This window comes from Scyliorhinus torazame, chromosome 30 (assembly GCF_047496885.1).
Source record: "Scyliorhinus torazame isolate Kashiwa2021f chromosome 30, sScyTor2.1, whole genome shotgun sequence".
In the NCBI taxonomy this organism is placed as follows: Eukaryota; Metazoa; Chordata; class Chondrichthyes; order Carcharhiniformes; family Scyliorhinidae; genus Scyliorhinus; species Scyliorhinus torazame.
Genome location: NC_092736.1, coordinates 13,511,717 through 13,537,853, shown reverse-complemented (window position 1 = coordinate 13,537,853; position 26,137 = coordinate 13,511,717). Strand labels below are relative to the sequence as shown.

General features: G+C 50.9%; 1 protein-coding gene across 6 annotated transcripts in view; it reads left to right on the top strand.

The window, feature by feature from the left end:
• The window catches only part of LOC140404392 (AT-rich interactive domain-containing protein 3A-like), a 231,627-nt gene extending 205,709 nt beyond the window's left edge, over positions 1 to 25,918 (top strand). For 5 of the 6 annotated variants that reach the window (XM_072492848.1, XM_072492851.1, XM_072492847.1 and 2 more), the window contains 4 exons: positions 1,234 to 1,478; positions 12,292 to 12,534; positions 23,155 to 23,244; positions 25,157 to 25,918. In XM_072492848.1, the coding sequence (XP_072348949.1) occupies positions 1,234 to 1,478; positions 12,292 to 12,534; positions 23,155 to 23,244; positions 25,157 to 25,296 (718 nt within the window). In that variant the 3' untranslated portion in view covers positions 25,297 to 25,918. The remainder of the gene's footprint in view (positions 1 to 1,233; positions 1,479 to 12,291; positions 12,535 to 23,154; positions 23,245 to 25,156) is intronic. The other variant, XM_072492852.1, reaches the window with a different exon arrangement.
• Positions 25,919 to 26,137: the final 219 nt, after the last annotated feature.

The window sequence follows — 26,137 nt, the reverse complement described above, 5'->3', positions numbered from 1 at the left end:
CCAACAGAGAACCAGAGAAATGTGTGCCCAGGGACCATGCTCACCTTTCCAAACTGGTAAGACAGGGTGAGACAGGAGTGGGGGAGCAGGGCTGGCATATGTGGAGGATCAACATGAACTTAGTTGGGCCACACAATGTGTTTCCCTGTTGTGATACTCCTACATTCAGATGACAAACTGGGGCGAGAGCATTTCAGTGGGAATCTACTATAACATTTGTACGTTTTTGGCCTGACTACAGCATCTCGAACTGTGGCCTTATTTCAGAGATGATCCTCAGGATACAAACCCCGCTTTATGCCACTTTTGAGTCGCAGAATAAGGGGCTGCTAATTTTAGATGGATTTGAGGAAGAATTTCTTTTCCCGAAGAGTCTTTGGGATTCCTTACCCCAGGAAGCTGTGAAGGTCGAGTCCTTGAACATGTTCAGGGCAGAGGTCAATATGTTTTTAATCAGTGGAGGAATTGAGGGTTACGGGGAGAAAGCGGGAATGCGGACTTATGGATTACGGTAGAATGATATAGTGTCGATTAATTTGTTCTCAAGGGCAGCACGGTAGCATTGTGGATAGCACAATTGCTTCACAGCTCCAGGGTCCCAGGTTCGATTCCCGGCTTGGGTCACTGTCTGTGCGGAGTCTGCACATCCTCCCCGTGTGCGCGTGGGTTTCCTCCGGGTGCTCCGGTTGCCTCCCACAGTCCAAAGATGTACAGGTTAGGTGGATTGGCCGTGATAAATTGCCCTGAGTGTCCAGAATTGCCCTTAGTGTTGGGTGGGGTTGCTGGGTTGTGGGGATGGGTTGTTGGTGTGGACCTTGGGTTGGGTGCTCTTTCCAAGAGCCGGTGCAGACTCGATGGGCCGAATGGCCCTGTAAATTCTATGATAATCTATGATTAATCTAGGACAAAGGTTCGGCACAACATCGTGGGCCGAAGGGCCTGTTCTGTGCTGTATTTTTTTAGTGAGTGTTACCAAATACTGGACAATCGCAGCAGGCCTGACAGCATCTGTGGGGAGAGTCGGGAGCTAACGTTTCGAGTCTGGATGACTCTTTGTCAAAGCTTGGTGAGTGTCAGATCAGCCATGATCTTATGAAATGGGAGAGCAGGCTCGAAGGGCTGAATGGCCTACTCCTGGTCATATTTCTTACGGTCTACCTTGTATTATTTATTACAAAGTGACTCCAGTGCACAGAAGGCCATGTCATGTGTGTCCCTTTGTCCCATCTGCAGGTACATGAAATACCTCTACCCATATGAATGTGAAAAGCAATCACTCAGCTCTCCCACCGAGCTACAGGCGGCAATTGACAGCAACAGGCGGGAAGGCAGGAGACCCAGCTACAGCTCAGCTCTCTTTGGCTACTCTCCGAGCTCGGCGACCGCCCTTCTGTCCCCTGCCAAGGTCCACTTGTCGTCTATGAATGTTCCCACCTCCAACGGTACCCACCTCTCTCCGGGGCTGTCTATCAAAAAAGGTAAGCGAGGCTTCCTGACCGAGCGATCACCTCCCATGTTCGGATCATTCCTGCAATGGCCCGATTGTATCCAAAGGCAGCTCTTGCGAGCCTTGGCTCCCCAACATCCTCAGCCCCTACGCCCTCCATTCCTGGCATCTTGCGCATCGGCAAATTTCATCGCTGTGCCATTGGTGGCTGTGCCCCCAGCTGCCTGGCGCCCAAGATCTGGATTTCCCTCCTTAACTCTGTTTCTCCACCTCTCCCTTCTCCTTTAAGACTCTTTTAGAAAACCTACCAAACCTCTGGTCCCGTCCCAGTGATAAGTTTTGTCTGATTCATGCTCCAGCGAATTGTGATATTAAAAATGCTACAAAAGTGTAATTAGGGGAGGCGATGGCATTGTCGTATTGTCCTTGACTAACAATCCAGAGACTCAGGGCAAGATCTGGGGCCCAAGTTCAAGGCGGCAGATGGTGAAATTTGAATTCAATTAAACAAAAATCTGGAATTAAAAGTCTAATGATGACCATTAAACCATTGTCGTAAAAACCCACCTGGCTCATTCATGCTATTCAGGGAAGGAAATCTGCCGTCCTTACCCGGTCTGGCCTACATGTGACTCCAGACCCACAGCAATGTGGTTGACTCTCAAATGCCCTCTGAAATGGATAGTTAGGGGTGGGCAATAAATGCGGGTCCAGCCGGCTATGCCCACATCCCATAACTGCATTTAAAGAAAGATTCCAATTCTCTTCCCGCACCTAGTTATGCACTAAGGCAGCTGTATCCAAAGCTGGTAATTCCTGTAACAGGTCATTAGTCTGTCGGCAGAGGGCTTATAGCTTGAGGCGGGCGCCACTCCAAATCACGGTAGCATTGTGGATAGCACAATTGCTTCACAGCTCCAGGGTCCCAGGTTCGATTCCTGGCTTGGGTCACTGTCTGTGCGGAGTCTGCACGTCCTCCCCGTGTGTGCGTGGGTTTCCTCCGGGTGCTCCGGTTTCCTCCCACAGTCCAAAGATGTGCAGGTTTAGGTGCATTGGCCATGCTAAAATTGCCCTTAGTGTCCAAAATTGCCCTAAAGTGTTGGGTGGGGTTACTGGGTTATAGGGATAGGGTGGAGGTGTTCCCCTTGGGTAGGGTGCTCTTTCCAAGGGCCGGTGCAGACCCGATGGGCCGAATGGCCTCCGTCTGCACTGTAAATTCTATGAAATGAAGCGGGGTTGACCAGGAGTCTCTCCCGCTCTTACTGCTATCCATTGGCCTGTTTGGAAGGATTATGCAGGTTGACGCACTCAACCCGTTTGACTGCGTTATGAACACACCTTCCCATGGCCGTCAAGTCCTGGGCTGGGACCAGAAGCCTCTGGTTCAGAGGCAGGGACGCTACCCAGTGCGCCATAAGACCTCCGCGAAAGTATGTTGTCAAACGGTCAAAATTGAAGTCCAACTTCCCTTTAATCTTTTGTGTTCGCAGTTAGCTGTGAACTGGTCATTTGGGGCTTTGATGCCTGTTCCGTGTGCCTTTCGCATTGAGCTGAGGATTGGGGTTGGGCCATGCCACTGTGAAGTTGCCCAGCACCCTCCAGGTTGGGATCCTACAAGCCTTGGGCAGAGCGGATGTTTTACTGAGTTTCCATTGGTTGGTTAGCTGCTTCTTCGAGGCCACGTTTTAGTCGGGGTTGGCGCAGCTGCTGCCGCGTTATCCACCGCCCGCCATTTCCAGGGGTGAGGAGAGGGATGCCTCCATTGCGCCTCCACCTCGATGTTAACTGTTATTGAAGAAAGACATTTATATATAACATAAGAACTAGGAGCAGGAGTAGGCCATTTGGCCCCTCGAGCCTGCTCCAGCATCCAATGAGATCATGGCTGATCTTTTGTGGACTCAGCTCCACTTTCCGGCCCAAACACCATAACCCTTAATCCCTTTATTCTTCAAAAAACTATCTATCGTTATCTTAAAAACATTTAATGAAGGAGCCTCTACTGCTTCACTGGGCAAGGAATTCCATAGATTCACAACCCTTTGGGTGAAGAATTCCTCCTAAACTCAGTCCTAAATCTACTTCCCCTTATTTTGAGGCTATGCCCCCTAGTTCTGCTTTCACCCGCCAGTGGAAACAACCTGCCTGCATCTATCCTATCTATTCCCTTCATAATTTTATATGTTTCTATAAGATCCCCCCTCATCCTTCTAAATTCCAACGAGTACAGTCCCAGTCTACTCAGCTCTGGGATTAACCTAGTGAATCTCCTGCACACCCTCCAGTGCCAGTACATCCTTTCTCAAGTAAGGAGACCAAAACTGAACACAATACTCCAGGTGTGGCCTCACTAACACCTTATACAATTGCAGCATAACCTCCCTAGTCTTAAACTCCATCCCTATAGCAATGAAGGACAAAATTCCATTTGCCTTCTTAATCACCTGTTGCACCTGTAAACCAACTTTTTGCGACTCATGCACTAGCACACCCAGGTCTCTCTGCACAGCAGCATGTTTTAATATTTATAACACCTTTCATAATGTCACAAAGCACTTTGCAACCAATTAAGTACGTTTTTAAAAATACATTTAGAGTATCCCATTCATAAAGGGGCAATTTAGCGTGGCCAATCCACCTACCCTGCACATATTTGGGTTGTGGGGGCGAAACCCACGCAAACACGGGGAGAATGTGCAAACTCCACACGGACAGTAACCCAGAGCCGGGATCGAACCTGGGACCTCGGCACCGTGAGGCTGCAGGGCTAACCCACTGCGCCACCGTGCTGCCCAATGAAGTACTTTTTGAGGTCTAGTTGCTTTTGTAACATAAGGAACACAGTGTTAGCTTTTATTGGTAGAGGGATTGAGTTTCGGAGCCATGAGGTCATGTTGCAGCTGTACAAAACTCTGGTGCGGCCGGATTTGGAGTATTGCGTGCAGTTATGGTCGCCGCATTATAGGAAGGATGGGGAAGCATTGGAAAGGGTGCAGAGGAGATTTACCAGGATGTTGCCTGGTATGGGGGGGGGGTAAGATCTTATGAGGAAAGGCTGAGGGACTTGAGGCTGTTTTCGTTAGAGAGAAGAAAGTTAAGAGGCGACTTAATAGAAGCATACAAGATGATCAGAGGATTAGATAGGGTGGACAGTGAGAATCTTTTGAATGGTGAACGAGGGGACATAGCTTTAAATTGAGGGGAGATAGAAGGGGACATAGCTTTAAATTGAGGGGAGATAGATATAGGACAGATGTCAGAGGTAGGTTCTTTACTCAGAGAGTAGTAAGGGCGTGGAATGCCCTGCCTGCAACAGCAGTGGACTCGCCAACATTAAGGGCATAATGGAAGAGTGTAGATGGGCTTTAGATTGGTTTCACAGGTCGGCGCAACATCGAGGGCCGAAGGGCCTGTACTGCGCTGTAATGTTCTAACACAGCGGCCAATTTGAGTTCAGAAAGCTGAATCCTGTTTTTGTGATGTTGGTGAAGGCATAAATGTTGAGGCGGGACAATAAGGGAGGACTCTTTTGGTCTTCTGTGAATCGAACACCACGCGGTCTTTGATATCCACTCAAGAAGATTGTTTAATAATAATAATAGAACACAGAATGTCAGAATACAGGAGGGATTTAGAGAACCTAGTGGAGTGGTGTAGCGACAACAATCTCCCTCAATGCCAGCAAAACTAAAGAGCTGGTCATTGACTTCAGGAAGCAAAGTACTGTACACACCCCTGTCAACATCAACGGGGCCGAGGTGGAGATGGTTAGCAGTTTCAAATTCCTAGGGGTGCACATCTCCAAAGTCTGTCCTGGTCCACCCACATCGACGCTACCACCAAGAAAGCACAACAGCGCCTATACTTCCTCGGGAAACTAAGGAAATTCGGCATGTCCACATTAACCCTTACCAACTTTTACAGATGCACCACAGAAAGCATCCTATCGGGCTGCATCACAGCCTGGTATGGCAACTGCTCGGCCCAGGACCACAAGAAACTTCAGAGAGTCGTGAACACCGCCCAGTCCATCACACGAACCTGCCTCCCATCCATTGACTCCATCTACACCTCCCGCTGCCTGGGGAAAGCGGGCAGCATAATCAAAGACCCCTCCCACCCGGCTTACTCACTCTTCCAACTTCTTCCATCGGGCAGGAGATACAGAAGTCTGAGAACACGCACAAACAGACTCAAAAACAGCTTCTTCCCCGCTGTTACCAGACTCCTAAACGACCCTCTTATGGACTGACCTCATTAACACTACACCCTGTATGCTTCTTCCAATGCCGGTGTTATGTAGTTACATTGTATACCTTGTGTTGCCCTATTATGTATTTTCTTTTATTTCCTTTTCTTCCCATGTACTTAATGATCTGTTGAGCTGCTCGCAGAAAAATACTTTTCACTGTACCTCGGTACACATGACAATCAACAAATCCAATCCAATAATCTTTATTATTGTCACAAGTAGGCTTACATTAACACTGCAATGAAGTTACTGTGAAAAGCCTCTAGTCGCCACATTCCAGCGCCTGTTCGGATAGACTAGAGAATTCAGAATGTCCAATTCACCTAACAAGCACATCTTTCGGGACTTGTGGGAGGAAACCGGAGCACCCGGAGGAAAGACACGGGGAGAACGTGCAGACTCCAAGCCGGGAATCGAACCCAGGTCTCTGGCGCTGTGAAGCAACAGTGCTAACCACTGCTATCGTGCCGCCTGGGACATCTCATCGGGAATAGCGGTAGCACCTTGATGGCTCCATTGGCACAGCCCTGAACATTACGCTCCAGTCTCTGGAGTGGACCCTGAACCCATCACCTCCAACGGAAAGGCGAGTACGTTGACAGTGCTAGATTGTAGACTTTAGAGCTGATGTGATAAGGAATGTAGTTCCTGGCTTTCAGATTGTTGGAATAACATTAGTACCAAAAGCTTCCCCCTGTACAGTCCAGCTCCGATAGGCAGCATTGTAGCCATTCCCAATCACTCAGTTCCAATCATTATTGTCTGCTGTTCCGTTTGTGTGTGTGTTATTCTAGTCTTGGGTCACTAAAATCTGCTGCCCTCAGAACAGTTATCTACATCGGAATAAAGTGCATTTTTTTTTGGAAAAGGGCATGAAGGAATGTATCCTGTTCTGTGGAAATGTTAGGAATGTATCCATTGATGCTTTGAGCGTAGGTGCTGGTATATTGTCCATGAACGGTTGTGAGGGTTGGTGCAATAACATCGAGGCGATTAAGAGGAAGAGAGGGTCATGGGTAACACTGAACCAATCGGACTGGCGCATTCCAGGCCCTACTGACTGAGCCAATCAGACTAGAGTGTTCTGTTTGACACTGAGCCGACCCAAACTGGAATGTTCCAAATGAAAATGAGCCAATCGGACTGGAGGCTCCCAGATGAAAATGAGCCAATCAGACTGGAGGATTCCAGTTGGAGATGAGCCAACGAGACTGGAGGATTCCAGGTGAAAATGAGCCACTCAGACTGGAGGACCCCAGATGAAAATGAGCCAATCAGGCTGGAGGATTCCAGGTGCAAATGAGCCAATTAGACTGGAGGATTCCAGGGGAAATGAGCCAATCATACTGGAGGAGTCCAGGTGAAAATGAGCCAATTAGACTGGAGGATTCCAGGGGAAAATGAGCCAATCAGACTGGAGGATTCCAGATGAATATGAGCCAATCAGGCTGGAGGATTCCAGGTGAAAATGAGCCAATTAGACTGGAGGATTCCTGGGGAAATGAGCCAATCAGACTGGAGGATTCCAGGTGAATATGAGCCAATCAGACTGGAGCAATCCAAGTATACTGAACCCTGTGACGTGGGTCGGGGGAGTGCGAGGGAGAGTGTGTGGGGGGGGTTTAATGGTTTTAGTAGCCCTAAAATGAGTCTTTAGTGGATTGCACGATGCAGAGAATAGAACGGGTTGGCCAGGGGTGGACTGTGTACAACTGTTGAGGAGCCTGATTGTCTGATGGCTGCACAGCTGTGCAGGGATCCCGTGGTCCACCTCCTGCCCATTTCCCACCAGCTCTTCACGATGCTTTCTCAAAGTGCCGGGTACTGCGGACACCGACAGAGCATAAATCCAGCGAACCCGCATAATTTTCCACGCGACAGGGGAGGTTCGAATTCCCCTCAGCTCATTCCTCTGCCTTGGTTGCTAGCCACTCAGTATTTCAGCTGCCAGCAGCGTTTCCATATCTGGTCCGAGTGGGTTTCGCAAGCTTTTGCAGATCAGTTACAGCTGTAGTTCCCTTTGATCTTTCTCATAATCCCCTTAATCCCCCCTTTTGTTTCCTATTTATCTTCCGTTCTTTTAGAACCTTTTTTATCTGATCAATGCCCTTTTCACCCTGGTTACAGGCGAGATAAATGTCCGTGACAGAGCGGATGGGCCCATTAAGCCTGTTCATGAAAACGGTGGAGCGCAGGAGGAAGCCATTTGGTCCATCGAGTTTGTACTGGTTATTTTGAAGAGTAATCCAGCAAATCCTACTCCCAACGCTCTTTTCCCGTATTCCCGCAGATTTTGCTCCTTCAAGTATTTATCCAAGTCGCTTTTTGGAAGCTAGTATGGAATCTATTTTGATCAAATTGAGTAAAGTGAGTAAAAATTGGGCTGGTTTAGCATGGTGGGCTAAACAGCTGGCTTGTAATGCAGAACAAGGCCAGCAGCGCGGGTTCAATTCCCGTTCCGGCCTCCCCGAACAGGCGAATGTGGCGACTAGGGGCTTTTCACAGTAACTTCATTGAAGCCTACTTGTGACAATAAGCGATTATTTATTTATTTATTTATTTATTTCTTTAAAGAACCTACCTCTGACATCTGTCCTATATCTATCTCCCCTCAATTTAAAGCTGTGTCCCCTCGTGCTAGACATCACCATCCGAGGAAAAAGGCTCTCACTGTCCACCCTATCCAATCCTCTGATCATCTTGTATGCCTCAATTAAGTCACCTCTTAACCTTCTTCTCTTTAACGAAAACAGCCTCAAGCCTTTCCTCATCAGATCTTCCCTCCATACCAGACAACATCCTGGTAAATCTCCTCTGCATCCTTTCCAATGCTTCCACATCCTTCCTATAATGTAGATGGGCTTTAGAGTGGTTTCACAGGTCGGCGCAACATTGAGGGCCGAAGGGCCTGTAACTGCGCTGTAATGTTCTAATTCTAAAAGCGGGTTCTAGATCATGACCAATAATAATCTTTATTAGTGTCACAAGTAGGCTAGCAGTAACACTGCAATGAAGTTACTGTGAAAACTCGCTGCAGTAGAAGTTAGTTCTCTAGCCAATCACCTTAAAGCAGAGACCCAATATGGCTCTCGCCTTTTCCAATACATTTTTTGTTTGTGTATTGCTTTTACCAACGTTTCCCATAGAATTCCTGCAGTGTAGAAGGAGGCCATTCAGCCCATCGAGTCTGCACCGACCCGCTGAAAGAGCACCCTACCGTGGCTCATTGCCCCGCCCAATCCCCGTAACCCCACCTAATCACATCTTTGGGCATTAAGGGGCAATTTAGCGTGGCCAATCCACCAAACCTGCTCATCTTTGGACTATGGGAGAAACCCGGAGCACCCGGAGAAAACCGCCTGCAGACACAGGGAGAAAGTGCAAACTCCACACAGTCACCCGAGGCAAGAATCGAACCCAGGTCTCTGGCACTGTCAGGCAGCAGTGCTAACCACTGCACCCCTTTCATTTATTCCACCCAAATCTTTCATGACTTTGAGAAACTCCATTGAATCTCCTCGTGGCCTTAACTGTCCTTGGGAGAACAGCTCTGAATGCCCCACCTTCAATCCCTGTTCCTGACTGAGTTCGGATTAAGCAGTAGTTGAGCTACTGCCACTAGCCTTGGCCGTGATTGCTAATTCTGTTTTAATTGTATGTAAGTGGTGGGGGATAACTAGGTCGTCATGAGGCCTCTGTAAACAGATTTGTGGGTACTAACTTAGGGCAGCACGGTAGTACAAGTGATTAGCAATGTGGCTTCACAGCGCCAGGGTCCCAGGTTCAATTCCCGGCTTGGGTCACTGTCTGTGCGGAGTCTGCACGTTCTCCCCGTGTGTGCGTGGGTTTCCTCCGGGTGCTCCGGTTTCCTCCCACAGTCCAAAGACGTGCAGGTTCGGTGGACTGGCCGTGATAAATTTCCCTGAGTGACCATAAAGGTTAGGTGAGGTTATTGGGTTACGAGGATAGGACCTAACTGGTTCGGTGCAGACTCGATGGGCCGAATGGCCTCCTTCTGCACTGTAAGTTCTATGTTCTAATGACATTAAGCGATTTGGGGATAGTAAGGAAAAATGGTGGAGAGGGAGATGATCAGCCATGATCCATTGGAATGGCAGAGCAGGCTCGATGGACCAAATGGCCAACACCTGCTCCGCTGTCCCTATCTTGTATAGATACAGAATGAAACTCTGCATATTGAGGTTAGGAGGTGCATGCATGTAATGTGTAACTCTGCAACCAAATAGACATGCAAAGATTGCCTCCAGTTCTGTCCTTCACCAACAGACTCTCTGGAGTAGGACAACAATTCCCAATCCTGCTCAGTCTCCGCTATCCTAGAAAGGGGTTCTGATTTGACTGTATGGCACCTTCGAAATTAAGTTGTGCAATTGCTATATAAATGCAAGTCTTTGTGTTAGTTCAAGGGATGGGATTGGATGTCATCGAATTGCGTGAACTTGCATTCACATGGCATCATAATGTTAATCTTTATTTGTGTCACAAGTAGGCTTACATTAACACTGCAATGAAGTTACTGTGAAAATCCCCCCCTAGTCGCCACGCTCCAGCACCTGTTCGGGTACACTGAGGGAGAACTTAGAATTTTAAATTTGCCTTACAATCACGTCTTTCGGGACTTGTGGGAGGAAACCGGAGCACCCGGAGGAAACCCACGCAGCCACGATTGGGCAATGAATTCAGTGTGAAGTGTAGTCATTGTTATCGAGAAACATCAGTGGCTACTGTACGCACAGCAAGATCCCACAATCAGCATTGATGTCCATTTTATTGATGTTCACATGTAAACATTGATCAGGAGAGCTCAGTTTCCTTATTCTTCAAAAAGAAAGTTATCCGGAAGATGGACCTTCCGGCAGTAAAGCACTCCCTCGGTACGGCACTGGGAGTGCCAGCCTGGATATGGATGCAAAGCTCTGGAATGGGACTAATAATAATAAGCTTTTATTGTCACAAGTATGAAGTTACTGTGAAAAGCCCCTAGTCGCCACATTCCGGCCCCTGTTCGGGTAAGCTGGTGCGGGGATTGAACCCACGCTGCTGGCCTTGTTCTGCATCACATACCAGCTGTCTAGCCCACTGAGCTAAATGTTTCCCATAGAACTAGACTAGACTAGAACCCCGACTTCCTGATTTACAGAAACAGGAGTTGGCCACTCAACCCCTCAAGCCTGTCCCACCATGCAGTGAGAACGCAGCTGAAAAAGCAATGAAAATCGCTTATTGTCACAAGTAGGCTTCAAATGAAGTTACTGTGAAAAGCCCCTAGTCACCACATTCCGGCGCCTGTTCAGGGAGGCTGGGACGGGAATTGAACCGTGCTGCTGGCCTGCCTTGGTCTGCTTTAAAAGCCAGCTATTTAGCCCAGTGTGCTAAACCAGCCCGTGGGAGCTGATCTGTGACCTAACTCCACAAGCCCATCTTGGCCCCATATCCCTAAATACCTTTGGCTACCAAAAATTCTTGTCAACCCCATGTTTTAAAAATTAACAATTGATCTGGCATCAATTGCCATTTCGGGGAAGGAGCGTTCCGAATTTCCCTCATCCGATGGATGAAGAATGTCTCCTAATTTCACTCGAAAAGGGCCTGGCTCTCATTTTAAACTCTGCCCCCTGATCCTAGAATCCCGAGCCAGGAAAATTGGTGAAATCCACCTTCCAAATCGATAACCGTTACTGTCTAGAGGGACAAGGGGAGCAGACGCACGGGAACCCCACCATCTGGAGGCTCCCCTCCAAGTCACCTACCATCTTGACTTTGAAATGTATCGCCGTTCCTTTACTATCGCTGGGTCAAAATCCTGGAACCCCCCCCTCCCTAAGAGCACTGTGGGTGTACCTGTAACTCAGGGACTGCAGCAGCTGGAGAAGGCGGATCACCACCACCTTCTCAAGGGCATTTAGGGATGGACATGAAATGCTGGGCCTAGCCAGCGATACCTACGTACTAGACATTTTTTTTTTTTTTAAATTCTCCCATTGCACCCTATTTGTTTGCCTTAATATCATCGAATGGTATGGTCGGAGGGTCGCAGCACAGAAGAAGGCCATTCGGTCTGTCTTTCCATGCTGGCTCTTTGTGAGAGCAACTCATCTCGTTCCACTCCCCGGGCCTTCGCCCCGTAGCCTCGCAATTTCTTTCCTCTTCAGATATCGATCCAGTTCTCTTTTGAAAGGCACAATCGAATCGGCCCCCTCCACGCTCTCAGACAGTGCGTTACAGATCCTAACCACTCGCTGTGTGGGAAAGCATTTCTTCTGGTCGTCATTACTTCGCCTGCCAATCATCTGCGAATTTATGTATTTACAGCGCAGAAGGAGGCCATTCGGCCCTTCGAGAGAGCACCTACTCACGAGCGCCCTCTGGTTCTCCATTCATTCCTCAATTGTTTCTCCTTAACCGCTTTGAATCTCTTGGCAGGCGAGAGGTGGCAGATGCAAAGGTGTCGCCCGTTAATGAGGGGCTGACAACTTAATGCTGCTGTGTGATTAATGGTGGATTGTCCATTTATCCTGGGCCCTGACTCTGCCTGTGCGGCATTTTTTTTTCCCCCTTTCTCCTTCTTCAGAGGACGCCTGCTCTTTGACGCCAAGCCGAATCCACATCCCGTTGGCCCAGGGGGGCCACCATTCCGCTGCCCAGGCCATCACATTGGAGCAGCTGAGGGAGAAGTTGGAGAGCGGGGAGCCCGCCGAGAAGAGGATGGCCAGATTCGCCGAGGGGCGGCAGCGCCTGATGCAGCAGGCCTTGCAGCAGAACCTCTTCGCCATGGCAACCCACGTGCCTATGAGCATCAAAATCAATGGGAAAGGTGAGGCCTGGTTTGAGGGGCGGCGCGCACTCCCCTCCCCTGCCCGTGGGTGGCGCAGTGGTGATGCCGCTGGGTTAGTAATCGAGAGGCCCAGGCTAATGCTTTGGAGATGCCGGTTCAAACCCCACCGCGGCAGCCATTTATCAATTAATGGGCCTAGAATTCCAAGCAGGTCTGAGAGATGGGCGACCATGGAGCTACCATCCATTGTTGTAAAATCCTCTCTCCCTTGCTCAGGAAATCTGCCGACTTTACCCGGTCTGTGACACCAGACCCGCAGTTGGCTCTTTACTGCCCCCTGAAAGGGCCGAGCGAGGCATTCAGTTCAAGCTTAGTTAGGGATGGGGGATAACTCTTGGACATTTGCATGTGTGTGGGGTGTTTGTTTGGGTGTGTGTGTGTGGGGTGTTTGGGTGTGTGTGTGGGTATGTGTGTGTGGGATGTTTGGGTGTGGGTTTGGGGTGGGCGGTGATGTATTTGGGTGTATGGGGTGTTTGTTGTGTGTGGGGGGGGGTTGTTTGTGTGTGTGTGTGTGTGTGGGGGGGGAGTGTTTGGGTGTTTGTTTGGGGGGGGTGTCGGGTGTTTGGGTGCGGGGTAGGTGGTGGGGTATTTGGGTGTGTGTGGGGTGTTGTGTTTGGGGGGGGGTGTGTCGGGTATTTGGGTGTTGTGGTTAGGTGTGGGGTGGGTGGTGGGGTATGTGTGGGGTGTTGTGTGTGTCTGTGTCTGCAAGCCCTGTGCCAGAGTATTCAATGTTCTAGGTGAACGCCCCACCATGCGCCCGCCCCACCCTCTCCCCTCACCCCCTCTAACTCTTGAAAATGAACAGTGTGCATCGGTACGATTTTCATAGAATTTACAGCGCAGAAGGAGGCCATTCGACCCATCGAGTCTGCACCGGCTCTTGGAAAGAGCACCCTACTCAAGGTCAACACCTCCACCCTATCCCCACAACCCAGCAACCCCACCCAACACTAAGGGCAATTTTGGACACTAAGGGCAACTTAGCATGGCCAGTCCACCTAACCTGCACATCTTTGACTGTGGGAGGAAACCGGAGCACCCGGAGGAAACCCACGCACACACGGGGAGGATGTGCAGACTCCGCACCGACAGGGACCCAGGCCGGAATCGAACCTGGGACCCTGGAGCTGTGAAGCAATTGTGCTATCCACAATGCTACCGTGCTGCCCCAAATATAAATTGTGTATTTATAATTACAGCGAGATTTTACATGGGGAAAGGAGAATATTCTGACACTGATTGTACTAAACTTCTCACAAGATCTGTACCATAAGAAATGAAGATTCTAATGTGTAATATGACTCACTTGATGTAATAAATACCATGTGTTCTGCCACAGTCACGAGATGATTTTATGATCAATTTACACGATCAATAATCATTCCGATAGAGTGGGCTGGATTCAGGGGGAGGTGGTGGCATTGTGGTATTGTCACTGGACTGGTGATCCAGAGTTCGAATCCCACCATGGCAGGCGGTGGAAACTAAATCCAATAAATATCTGGAATTCAAAGGTCTAAGGAGGACCATTAAACATTGTCCTATAGAGAAGGAAATCTGCCATCCTCACCTAGTCTGGCCTACATGTGTCTCCGGACCCACAGGTTGACTCTGAAATTGCCGAGCAAGCCACTCAATTGTACCAATCCGCTACAAAATCAATGAAAAGGAAAGAAACCGGATGTCCTCAACATCGACTCAGGACCCCGCGGTCAAATATGGGCGAGGAAATTTGATCACCATGTACGGTCCACCCTCAGTTGGCGAATCAATGCTCCTCGATGTTGAACACCATGAGAAAGCACTGAGGGTGGCAAGGGCACAGAATGAGTACGGTACCACTACTGACCTAAAGGACATCAACTGGGTCTGCGACAGGTGATCAGGGAACCACCAAATGGGAACCAACAAGAGGGAAAAACATACTCGACCTCATCCTCACCAACCATCCTGCCGCAGGTGTATCTGTCCGCCATAGTATCGGGAAGAGTGATCACCGCGCAGTCCTTGTGGAGACGAAGTCCCATCTTCACATTGAGGATACCGTCCCTCGTGTTATGTGGCACAACCATTGTTCTGCATTCACAACAGATCCAGCAACTCAAAACTGGGTATCCATGATGCACTGGAGCCATCAGCAGCAGCAGAATTGTATCCAACCCCAATCTGTAATCTCATGGCCCAGGCAATGACCATCTCCAATAAGAGAGAATCAAACAATTGCCCTTTGACATTCAATGGCATTACCATCACTGAATCCCCCACTACCAACATCCACCATTACCACCAAACCAGGGGACCAGCCCTGGTTCAATGGAGAGTTCAGGTGGGCATGCCAGGAGCAGAACGAGGCAGACCGAGAAATGAGGTGTCATGCATCCCAAACAACATGAGCAATAAGTGATGGGCAAAGCTAAGTGATCCGACAACCAACGGATCAGATCTGGGCTCTGCAGTCCTGCCACATCTAGCCCTGAATGGTGTTGGACAGTTAATCAACTCACTGGAGGAGGAAGCTCTACCGAAACCCGATTCCTCAACAGTGGAGGAGCCCAGCACACCTGTGCAAAAAACAAGGCTGAAGCACTCGCAATAATCGTCAGCCAGAAGTGCCGAGTGGACGATCCATCGCGGTCTCCTCCGGAGGTCCCCAGCGTAAAAGATGTCAATCTTCAGCCGATTCGATTCATCCCGTGTGAGATCCAAGAAATGGCTGAAGGCACTGGATACTGCAAAGGCTATGGGCCTTGACGATATTCCGGCAATAGTCCTGAAGACCTGGGCTCCAGAACCTACTACACCGCTAGCCAAGCTGTTCCAGCCTTGGTTCAAACATGGACAAGAGAACTGAACTCCAGAGCTGAGGGGAGAGTGACTGCCCTGGACATCAAGGCAGCATTTGACCGAGTTTGGCATCAAGGAGCCCTGGCAAAACTGGACTCGATGGGAATCAGGGAAAACTCTCCACTGGTTGGAGTAATACCTGGCACAAAAGGGGGCAGCATGGTGGCGCAGTGGATAGCATTGCTGCCTCATGGCGCCGAGGTTCCAGGTTCGATCCCTACTCTGGGTCACTGTCCGTGTGGAGTTTGCACCCGGCACAAAGGAAAATGCTTGTGGTGGTTGGAGGTCTGTTTTCTAAGTCCTGGAACATCACTGCAGGAGTTCCTCAGGGTAGTGTCCTCGGCCCAACCATCTTCAGCTGCTTCATCAGTGACCTCCCTTCCAGCATAAGGTCAGAAGTGAGGATGTTCGCGGATGACTGCACAATGATTGGGATCATTCACAACTCCTCGGACACTGAAGCAGTCCATGTCCAAATGCAGCAAGACCTGGACAATATCCAGGCTCGGGCTGACAAGTGTCAAGTTACATTCATGCCACACAAGTGCCAAACAATGGACATCTCCTGCAAGAGAGAATTAAGCTATCGCCCCCTGGCATTCAATGGCATTACCATCGCTGAATCGTCCACTATCAACATCCTGGGGGTTACCATTGATCAGAAACTGAACTGGACCCAGCCGTATAAATACTGTGGCTACCAGACCAGGTCAGAAGCTGGGATTCCTGCAATGAGTAACTCGCCTGACTCCCCAATCAGGAGTGTGATGGAATACTCTCCACTTGCCTGGGTGAGTGCAGCTCCAACAACACTCGGGAAGCTCGATACCATCCGGGGCAAAGCAGCCCCGCTTGATTGGCACCCCTTCCTCATACATTCACTCCCTCCACCACCGACGAACAGTGGCAGCCGTGTGTACCGTCTACAAGATGCACTGCAGCAACTCTCCAAGGTTCCTCAGACAGCACCTTGCAAACCCACGACCGCGACCATCTAGCAGGACAAGAGCAGCAGATACCTGGGAACCCCACCACCTGGAGGTTCCCCTCAGAGTCACTCACCACCCCGATTTGGAAATATATCGGCCGTTCCTTCAGTCGCTGCGGCAACATCCTGGAACTCCCTCCCTAACAGCACAGGGGGTGTACCTACACCTCAAGGACTGCAGCGGTTCAAGAAGGCAGCTCACCACCACCTTCTGAAGGGCAATTTGGGGTGGGCCTAACCAGCCAGGCCCACATCCCGCAAAGATTATTTTTTTTTTAATTTTAAAAAGAAGAAATTAAATCATAATATTTTATATTATTTGCTGATTTGCAATTTTGGAATAGTAAATTCGACGTTTAAATTTGTAAAACTGTCCCGTAAACAGAATGAGGAGAGAGACGGGGAGAGAGACTGGGAGAGGGGAGAGAGACGGTGGGAGGGGAGAGATGCGGGGAGCGGGGAGAAATGCGGGGAGCGGGGAGAGAGACGGGCAGCGGGGAGCGGGGAGAGAGACAGGGAGCGGGGAGAGATGCGGGAAGAGTTACCGGGAGCGGGGAGAGATACGGGGAGCGGGGAGAGATACGGGGAGCGGGGAGAGAGACGGGGAGCGGGGAGAGAGACGGGGAGCGGGGAGAGAGACGGGGAGCGGGGAGAGAGACGGGGAGCGGGGAGAGAGACGGGGAGCGGGGAGAGAGACGGGGAGAGAGGAGGGGAGAGAGACGGGGAGCGGGGAGAGTGATGGGGGAGCGGGGAGAGAGACGGGGAGCGGGGAGAGAGACGGGGAGCGGGGAGAGAGACGGGGAGCGGGGAGAGAGACGGGGAGCGGGGAGAGAGACGGGGAGCGGGGAGAGAGACGGGGAGCGGGGAGAGAGACGGGGAGCGGGGAGAGAGACGGGGAGCGGGGAGAGAGACGGGGAGCAGGGAGAGAGACGGGGAGAGGGTAGAGAGATGGGGGAGGGCGAGAGAGACGGGGAGAGGGGAGAGAGACGGGGAGAGGGTAGAGAGACAGGGAGAGTGTAGAGAGACAGGGGAGGGCGAGAGAGATGGGGAGAGGGGAGAGAGACTGGGACAGGGGAGAGAGCGTGTGAGATGGGGAGAGAGAGCGCGAGATGGGGAGAGGCACCTTGAGAGTGAGACCTTGAGAGAGGTAGAGAGAGGGACATTGGGTGAGATGGACAAATATCAAAGGGATGAGCAAGACAGCAAACTGGAGAAAAAGGTGAAGCGTCATTGAGAGGGAGACATTGGGAAGAGGAGGGAGAGAGACATTGGGAAACAGAACAAGCAGGGGAGACATTGCGAGACACACCGTACGGGGGAGAGATAAAGCAGGCGAGGAAGACTGCGAAAGGCATGCAGAAGCATTAAACATGTATGGGACAGAGAAAGGTACGAATAATGGAAGGTGTGAGATAAGGAATGAAGATATGGAGATGGATGCAGAGAGAGCGTGAATGTGAAACTGAGACAGGAACCGAGCAGAGCGAGAATGGGAAATGAAAGGTTGCAGGAAATGGAGGGAGGGTTAGTGGAACCCCAGCACAGAGTAACTGGGTTAACAGAGGGGTCCCAAGTCGGGATTACCGGTGAAGCTTTGTGTGAACAGACGCTTTGAGGCCTGGCCACAGGAAATTGAAGGGAAAGGAAAAGTAATCTTCATTAACAGGCGGAATTTAGGCCGGTGGGATTGGGCCGATTTTGATAACATTTTGATGTAATCTCAGCGACGGTTAGCTAGATGATGCAGCAGAAAGTGGATAAAAGCAGACGGTTATTCAGTGTCCCCCACGCTGTCAAAGGGCTCGCAGCTCTGTCGCGGAGCCTGTTGCTGGGTGGAATGGAGGCGGCCGGTGACCGTGGTAAGTTTTAAATCCAAATCTTGTTTGGCTCTGTGGAGTCACCGGGGGCTTCCTGACCCTTCAGCTGTCTGGGAGCGGGGGGAGATAACGTTCCAGCCGGGGATTCAGACGGTGTTGGCAGTAGAAGGGTATCGGCTGGGCACCCAAGGTCAGCCGGGAAGGGAGGGTGGCTGGGGAGAGGGCGTGGGTGGTGGAAGAGGAGGGCAGGACCCAGAGGAGGAGCTTCAACCCAGTGAATGGGACCACTTGTAGCTGTGTCCATATCCTTCCACAGCCCTGATTTTCACCCCAACCCCACCCCCCGCTCTGCCCATCTCGGTAATCTGCTCGCGCCCACCAACCCTCTAATTCCGGTCCCTTCCCCAACCTCGATTTTAATCGCTCCGCCATTGGCGGTCGTGCCTTCAAATGCCTGGATCTAAATCCGTGATTCCCCTCCCTTAACCTCACTCTTCTCCTCTTACGATTTGTCTTAAAATCTACGTGTCCTAATATCTCTTATCTGGTTCGCTGTCAAATTTTGTTTCATAATAGTCCCATGAAATGCTTTGTTTGTGGGGGGGGGGGGGTAATTGGCAGTATTAAACGTGGGTGCGCTCCAGCGAAACCGGTCTTTAACTTGCCTTCGAAGGCCTCACTGACGGGTTTAGGCATTCAGGCCATTGAGCCATAGGTACAGGAGGCCGATGGGCCCATCGAGTGTGTGCTGGCTCCCTCCTGTACAGCAATCCAGTCAATCCCATACCCCCGCTTCATCCCTGTAACCCTACACGTTTGTTGCCCCTCTAGTGCCCATCAAATTCCCCTTTTGATCGCCTCCTCTTCCACAGCCCTCAGGGGCAGCGAGCTCCAGGTCATCGTCAGGTGTGGAAAAAAATCCTTCCCCCACGTCGTCGCCCCACCCACACTTAAACCTGTGTCCCCCCCCCCCCCCCCCCCCCCGATAAATACGGCCAATTATTGGTTGGTAACAAGAAGGGGTTGAACAAGGTGCTATAGTATAAAGGGGCTATAGTAATGTGTTTTTGACATTGCTGTTGCGCAATTGACCGAATGAGGCAATTGTGACCTTGCTGTGTTACTGGATGAGGTCGAAAGGTCTCCCTTCAATTGCCTTTAGCGCAGCAGTAATTTAATAACCTTTTATCTGCGCAGTAGGTTGTCAGACTGAATGCGACGCGTGTATCTACTGAATGAGCACCGAGATTTCCAGTCATTCCCATAAGAAATAGGGACAGGATTGGCCATTCGGCCCCTCGAGCCTGCTCCGCCATTCAGGCTGAGCCGGTTGTGGCACGGTGGTTAGCACTGTTGCCTCACAGCGCCAGCGTCCCGGGTTCGATTCTGGTGACTGCGTGGAGTCTGCACGTTCTCCCCGTGTCTGCGAGGGCTTCCTCCGGGAGCCTCCAGTTTCCTCCCACAGTCCAAAGATGCGCAGGTTGGATGGATTGGCCATGCTAAATTACCCTTACTCCCCCCCATTGATCTCTCCTCCCAACTCCCCTTCCCATTTGTTCCAGCGATGTCGGTGGCAGCCAACGTGCTGCGACCACAGATTGTATCGACGGTTTCCCATCTGTCCCCGAGCCCCCTGATGCTGACTCGTCCCCATTCATGTCCGGGGTGGTTGAGGAGTCGCTGACGAAATAAATAAAGACCCCCGCTGCCGTCTCTGAAACACGGGGAGGGGAGGGAGCACGGAATTCAATTCAGACACAACCACGTACGTCGCAAGTAGATTCTCGGAGCCTGTCGCTTGGATACCGAGGGATTGAAGGCTGCAATAACATGAAAAGAAAATACTGCGGATGTCGGGGAACTGGAATAAGAATAGGAACTGCTGGGAAAAACCCGGCAGGATCGGCAGCGTCTGTGGAGAGCGGGGCAGAAGTTAAAGTAGCGACTCTGTTTGTGACCCTGAGCCAGGATCGAAGGCCCTCGGCCAGTGCTTCCAGAACGAGATGCAAGAAAGTTGCTGGCTGGAGTTCTGTTGGCTCCAGTGTGGAGAGCGCACGTTCCCTCTCGTAGAAATATCGCCTCAAGCAAGCAAGCAGTGTGTGTGCGAGTCGTGGTTATGTCACTGGAGTCTAGCTCCAGGGGCTAATAATCTCGGGAAAGATCTGTTTGACTCACCACAGCGGTTTGAGAATTTGAATCCAGCTAAAGAGTCATTTGGAAGGCAAACGAAAAGAAAAAATAGCTCGGAACCCAAAGGGTACGAAGCTGTGAGATTGTTTGATAAGCACCCAACTGACTCAGAGAGTTGCGTTAAGTTGGACCCGGCACCCTTCACGCGGACAGTGACCCAGAGCCAGGATCGAACCTAGGACCTCGGAGCCGTGAGGTGCTAACCACTGCGCCGCCGTGCTGCCCTCATAAATCGGAAATATAATGGGCGCAATGGTAGCACAGCTCCGGGGTCCCAGGTTCGATTCCCGGCTTGGGTCGCTGCCTGTGGGGAGTCTGCACGTTCTCCCCGTGTCTGCGTGGGTTTCCTCCGGGGGCTCCGGTTTCCTCCTCCAAGTAATAATAATAATCGATTATTGTCACAAGTCGGCTTCAATGAAGTTACTGTGAAAAGCCCCTAGTCGCCACATTCTGGCTCCTGTTCGGGGAGGCTGGTACGGGAATTGAACCTGCGCTGCTGGCCTTGTTCGGTATTATAAGCCAGCTAAATCCCGAAAGACGTGCTTGTTCGGTGAATTGGACATTCTGAATTCTCCCTCAGTGTACCCGAACAGGCGCCGGAATGTGGCGACGAGGCGATTTCCACAGTCACTTCAATGCAGTGTTAATGTAAGCCTACTTGTGACACTAATAAAGATTATTATACTATTCAATCGATCCCCTGCAGCAAACTTGATTCTCATTGCTCTGCCGTGGGTCTCGGCCTGGGGCTTTGGAATGCCCTCCCTCAGTGCCTTCAACCCCCTCCTCCTCTCACAGCCTCCCTCTTCATCTGGAAATTTGAGCTCTCCGTGCATCTCCCCACGTGGCCCAGGGGGTCAGATTTCTGTCTGACGGCCGGTCCTGTGAAGCGCCCCATGACGTTTTAAGTTGTTGTTGTGGTGCTGCCTTTTTAGCGGCAGAGAGAGGCAGGCGCCATTCTGACCCAACTCCGATTGAATGGTGACAACTTTGAGTTGCTGCGGCTGGAGTGAGGGTTTGGCGCCATCCTGTGGATAGCCAATGAAAAAAATCTCATTTATGGACCATCCGAATCATTAGCTGTGACTCACTCAGAGGGCTCTTTGCCAATGGAGAGGCTTACTCGATGTTATTTTTCATCTGCTGGACACCATTGCACAATTTCGAACAGCGGTCTTTGCTCACAGCTGGTCCACTTGCTGAGGACGCTAATAATAATAATCTTTATTGTCACAAGTAGGCTTACATTGACACTGCAATGAATTTACTGTGAAAATCCCCTCGTCGCCACATTCCGGCGCCAGTTCGGGTACACAGAGGGAGAATTCAGAATGTCCAATTCACCGAACAAGCACGTCTTTCGGGACTTGTGGGAGGAAACCGGAGCCCCCGGAGGAAACCCACGCAGACACGGGGAGAACGTGCAGGCTCCGCACAACCAGTGACCCGAGCCGGGAATCGAACCCGGGTCCCTGGCGCTGTGAAGCAACAGGGCTACCCACTGTGCTACTGTGCCACCCCATTCCATGCTGGAAGTAAGCTGAACCAAGGCCAATGAAAGATTCAAGTTCCAATCCCTGCTCTGTGCTGAGTGAGACTAGGCAGGCGATGGGGCAGTTCCGTTCTTCCCTGCCATGTGTGTGTGTGTGTGTGTGTGTGTGTGTGTGTGCGTGTGTGTGTGAGAGAGAGAAGAGGACCAAGCTCAGCTATAATGCCTGTTGTAGTCGATTAACCCATTGAATGGCTGAGGTGTCCTTCACCCATAAATAGCTGTGATTTTATGCGCATTATCTAAAGCTGCGCCTGTTAAAGCCCGATTTTAGATATGGAATGTTTAGTGTGTGGATGGTAACTCCACTCTTCCGTTGGTACATTATGGACAGGTTTCTGAGGTTGGGACACTAATGTGAAAGTGAAAATCGCTTATTGTCACAAGTAGGCTTCAAATGAAGTTACTGTGAAAAGCCCCTAGTCGCCACATTCCGGCGCCTGTTCGGGGAGGCTGTTACGGGAATCGAACTGTGCTGCTGGCCTGCCTTGGCCTGCTTTCAAAGCCAGCGATTTAGCCCTGTGCTAAATCTGGGAGGGAGTTGGGGAACCTTCACTCTGAATGTTTGTTGTATTTGTTCGCGGGATCTGAGGCAGACCAACATTTGGCGCCTATCCCTAATTGCCCCTTGAGAAGGTGGCGGTAAGCTGCCTTCTTGAACCGCTGCTGTCCATGTGGTGTAGGTCCCCCCACCGTGCTGTCAGGGAGGGAGTTCCAGGGTTTTGACCCAGCGACGGTGAAGGAGCGGCTGATATCGTTCCAAGCCGGGATGGTCTGCACCGCGGAGGGGAACCTCCAGGTGGTGCTGTTCCCATGCAGCTGCTGCCCTTGTCCTCCTAGATGGTCGAGGCCAAGGGTTTGGAAGGTGAGTTGGTGAGTTGCTGCAGTGTAGACAGAATACACGGCTGCCACTGTGCGTCATGGGTGGAGGGAGTGAAGGTTTCAGGTGGTGCTCCATCTCGCCGTGCCTGGATTTCTTGACAACTGGCACTATTTTACTGGAAGGTCTTCTATGTTTATTGAGTCGTGAAAGTTGCGCACATTGGAAAGGATAGAGTACAGTTCCTGTACAATTGATCACTTTACCTTTACACTAGTTACACTTGAAGTAAACATTAGCGGGTGTTTGCCCTTCCATAATGGCTGAAACATGTCTGCTAATTTCTTGTGTCTCTGCTTTCTCCCTCCCTCCACGTTTTGTTCTCCCCCAGACGATCGACAGGAGCTTGCACTGAACTTGTCGACGAACGGCATCAGCAGCATTAATATGTCCATTGAGATTAATGGCACCCTCTATACAGGTAAGGTGCAAACTCCCCTGAATCCATAGGGTTCAGTTCAACGGTCAGCGGTGATTAAGCAGGTGCACTAGCTTCAATGCCTAAGAAGGGACAAGCTTGACGAGGTGTACGGGTCTGCTGAATTCGGAGTTCTGAACGAAACTCTCCTGTTTATGGTGTTTACAATTCTAAAGTGCATTGTCAGAAAGTTTATTGTAGACATGTTTTATATCTGGCATCAATCTTTGGCAGGACCCGACCTCCTCGGACCTAGATAATCTGTCCATATTTATATTTGGGACGTGGGAGTGGACCAACGGTTGTGCTAGACCCCACGCACAAGCCCCCCGCTGGGTTTCCCCCTGTGCACACTCTGCCCTCACAAAATTCTGTTGGGCTTTTAATTCCTCGGGCTGCATTGAGGCCCTCCAGCTTCAGGCCTTTCAAATGGGCAATGCTGCTTTTAATTTTTAAAAACGTTGAGGCAGTAGAGGTTCAGAAAACCATCAGGGGTATCGGAACCGATTTTTAAAAATGTGATTTTTATTTTTTTACATCCGAAGTGGGATGGCGACACGAAGTGAGAGGGTGCTGGCCAGTCCGTGATTGTACAAAGCTGCAACGTCGCTTCCTTTATCCGTCAGTGCCAGGGGTTCTGACCATGGCAATCCCGTGTTGGTCATTGCCCTACGCTGGCTGCCTCACTGGCTGCCCTCACTGGTTCTCCTCACTGGTTCTCCTCACTGGTTCTCCTCACTGGCTGCCCTCACTGGCTGCCCTCACTGGCTGCCCTCACTGGCTGCCCTCACTGGCTGCCCTCACTGGCTGCCCTCACTGGCTGCCCTCACTGGCTGCCCTCACTGGCTGCCCTCACTGGCTCTGCTCACTGGCTCTGCTCACTGGCTGCCCTCACTGGCTGCCCTCACTGGCTTTGCTCACTGGCTGCCCTCACTGGCTGCCCTCACTGGCTGCCCTCCCTGGCTGCCCTCACTGGCTCTCCTCGCTGGTTCTCCTCACTGGCTCTGCTCACTGGCTGCCCTCCCTGGCTGCCCTCACTAGCTCTGCTCACTGGCTCTGCTCACTGGCTGCCCTCCCTGGCTGCCCTCCCTGGCTCTCCTCGCTGGTTCTCCTCGCTGGCTCTCCTCGCTGGCTCTCCTCGCTGGTTCTCCTCACTGGCTCTCTTCGCTGGTTCTCCTCGCTGGTTCTCCTCACTGGCTCGCCCTGAGCCCTGGGGAAAAAAAATCACCGACTGTAAACCTCTTTGATCCTGATTGCAATACCGCCGGCTTGCTAACGTTTATTGGTTTCTGCCCCGGGAGGAAGCGTTCTCGGGCCCCAACTCCCCCTTGACTCAGTTGGTTGAATTTGTTTGTCGCCAGATTAACAAAGCCTGGCGCGGAATTCCCAAGGGCTGGGCCGGGTGCACGGGTGTGTGGGGAATTGCGCAGCCCACATCTCGGTGGGTAGCTCTCTCGCCTCTCGAGTCCGGTGGCCGTGGGTTCATGTCACACACCCCAGAGGCCAGAGCAACTAATCGAAGACGGCGCTCCCAGTGCAGCGCGGAGGGAGTGCCGCACTTGTCGGAGGGGCCGCCTTGCAGAGGAGATGATCACACCTGATAGATGTAGGACACCACACAGAGCGGGGGGGGGGGGGGGGCATGGGGGAAGGTATCGTCTGTGTCCAAACAGGTTTACCTGGTGGTTATTTCTGCCTGTGGGACCTCGTTGGGTGCCATTTAAGTTAAAACAGCGACGAACGGCATTAGCTGGAAAAGGCTTTGGGACATCTTGGGGCTGCGAAAGGCGCTACGTCAATGCAGGTTTTCTCTTAGTTTATTTTGCTCGGAATCTGTTGTTTTCCCTTGCGGTTTAAAGCGGACAATCCCAAATTTAACAAAAAGAGCAAACCTTTATCTTTGTCCCCTGCACAGGAGTGCTGTTCGCCCAGAGACCAGCTGTGCACGTGATCGCAGGGCCCAGCAGCAGCACCTCTGGCTCACAGAGCACCTCCAGTCCTACCTCCGTCAAGGGCCCCACCTCCGCCGAGCCCTCCACCAGCGGCTCCCCCTGAAGGTGGCACCCGGCCGCCACGGCGTCGGCAAATGAACTTGTCCCGATTTGTATTTTTCTAGAATAAGGGCAGGGAGAGAAGAAGAAGAGAGCGGAAGAAAGACGCAGGGAAAAATAAAAAGAGAACAGAAAAGGATTGCACAGATCTTTTCAGCTCAAGGAACTTAACGCGACAATTCATTTTAGAATGTTTAGCCGATCTCTTATGGCGTTGCACAGGGAGAGGTCGAAACCGTCTTCAGGTTAAAAAGGGGGCAGAGGTTAATACGACCTGGGTGTGTAGACGTAACTCTCTCCCCTCCCCGTTTTATGTACAGTTCATATTTTTTATATATCCATTATACATTTATACGTCCACATTTATAATGGGACCTGCCCAATGTCAGGCGGCCACTCGGCAGCTACACCCTCTGGCCAGTAGTGGCGCTGCGGGGCCACCACTGGTAGGAAGGTGTAATTACAGCGTGACGTGTTTACATGGATCATTCCCATTATAAAGATGGCCATAGGGATTAATAATGGAAACGGCTGACAGGAAGTGCACGCCAACGTAAGATTTTTTTTTTTTTAATATATTATATAAATATACAGCCAATTATATGTGTGATTTTAATTTGACTTTACCTGAAAGTGACAGTGTCCCTTTTTGTTGGCTTCCGACAACTGTTGAAAGGTCAAAGGGGAGGAGGTCCAGGGTGAGATTGTGACCTCCTGATTTATGGTTATTATTCACTACAGTCTGGAAAATCCAATCGGGAATAACTCCGAAACGGAGAATGCCGCATTGCAATTTGATTGGTCAATCTATAGAGAGTAACAATGAAGTGGTGAGGAGATCTTTC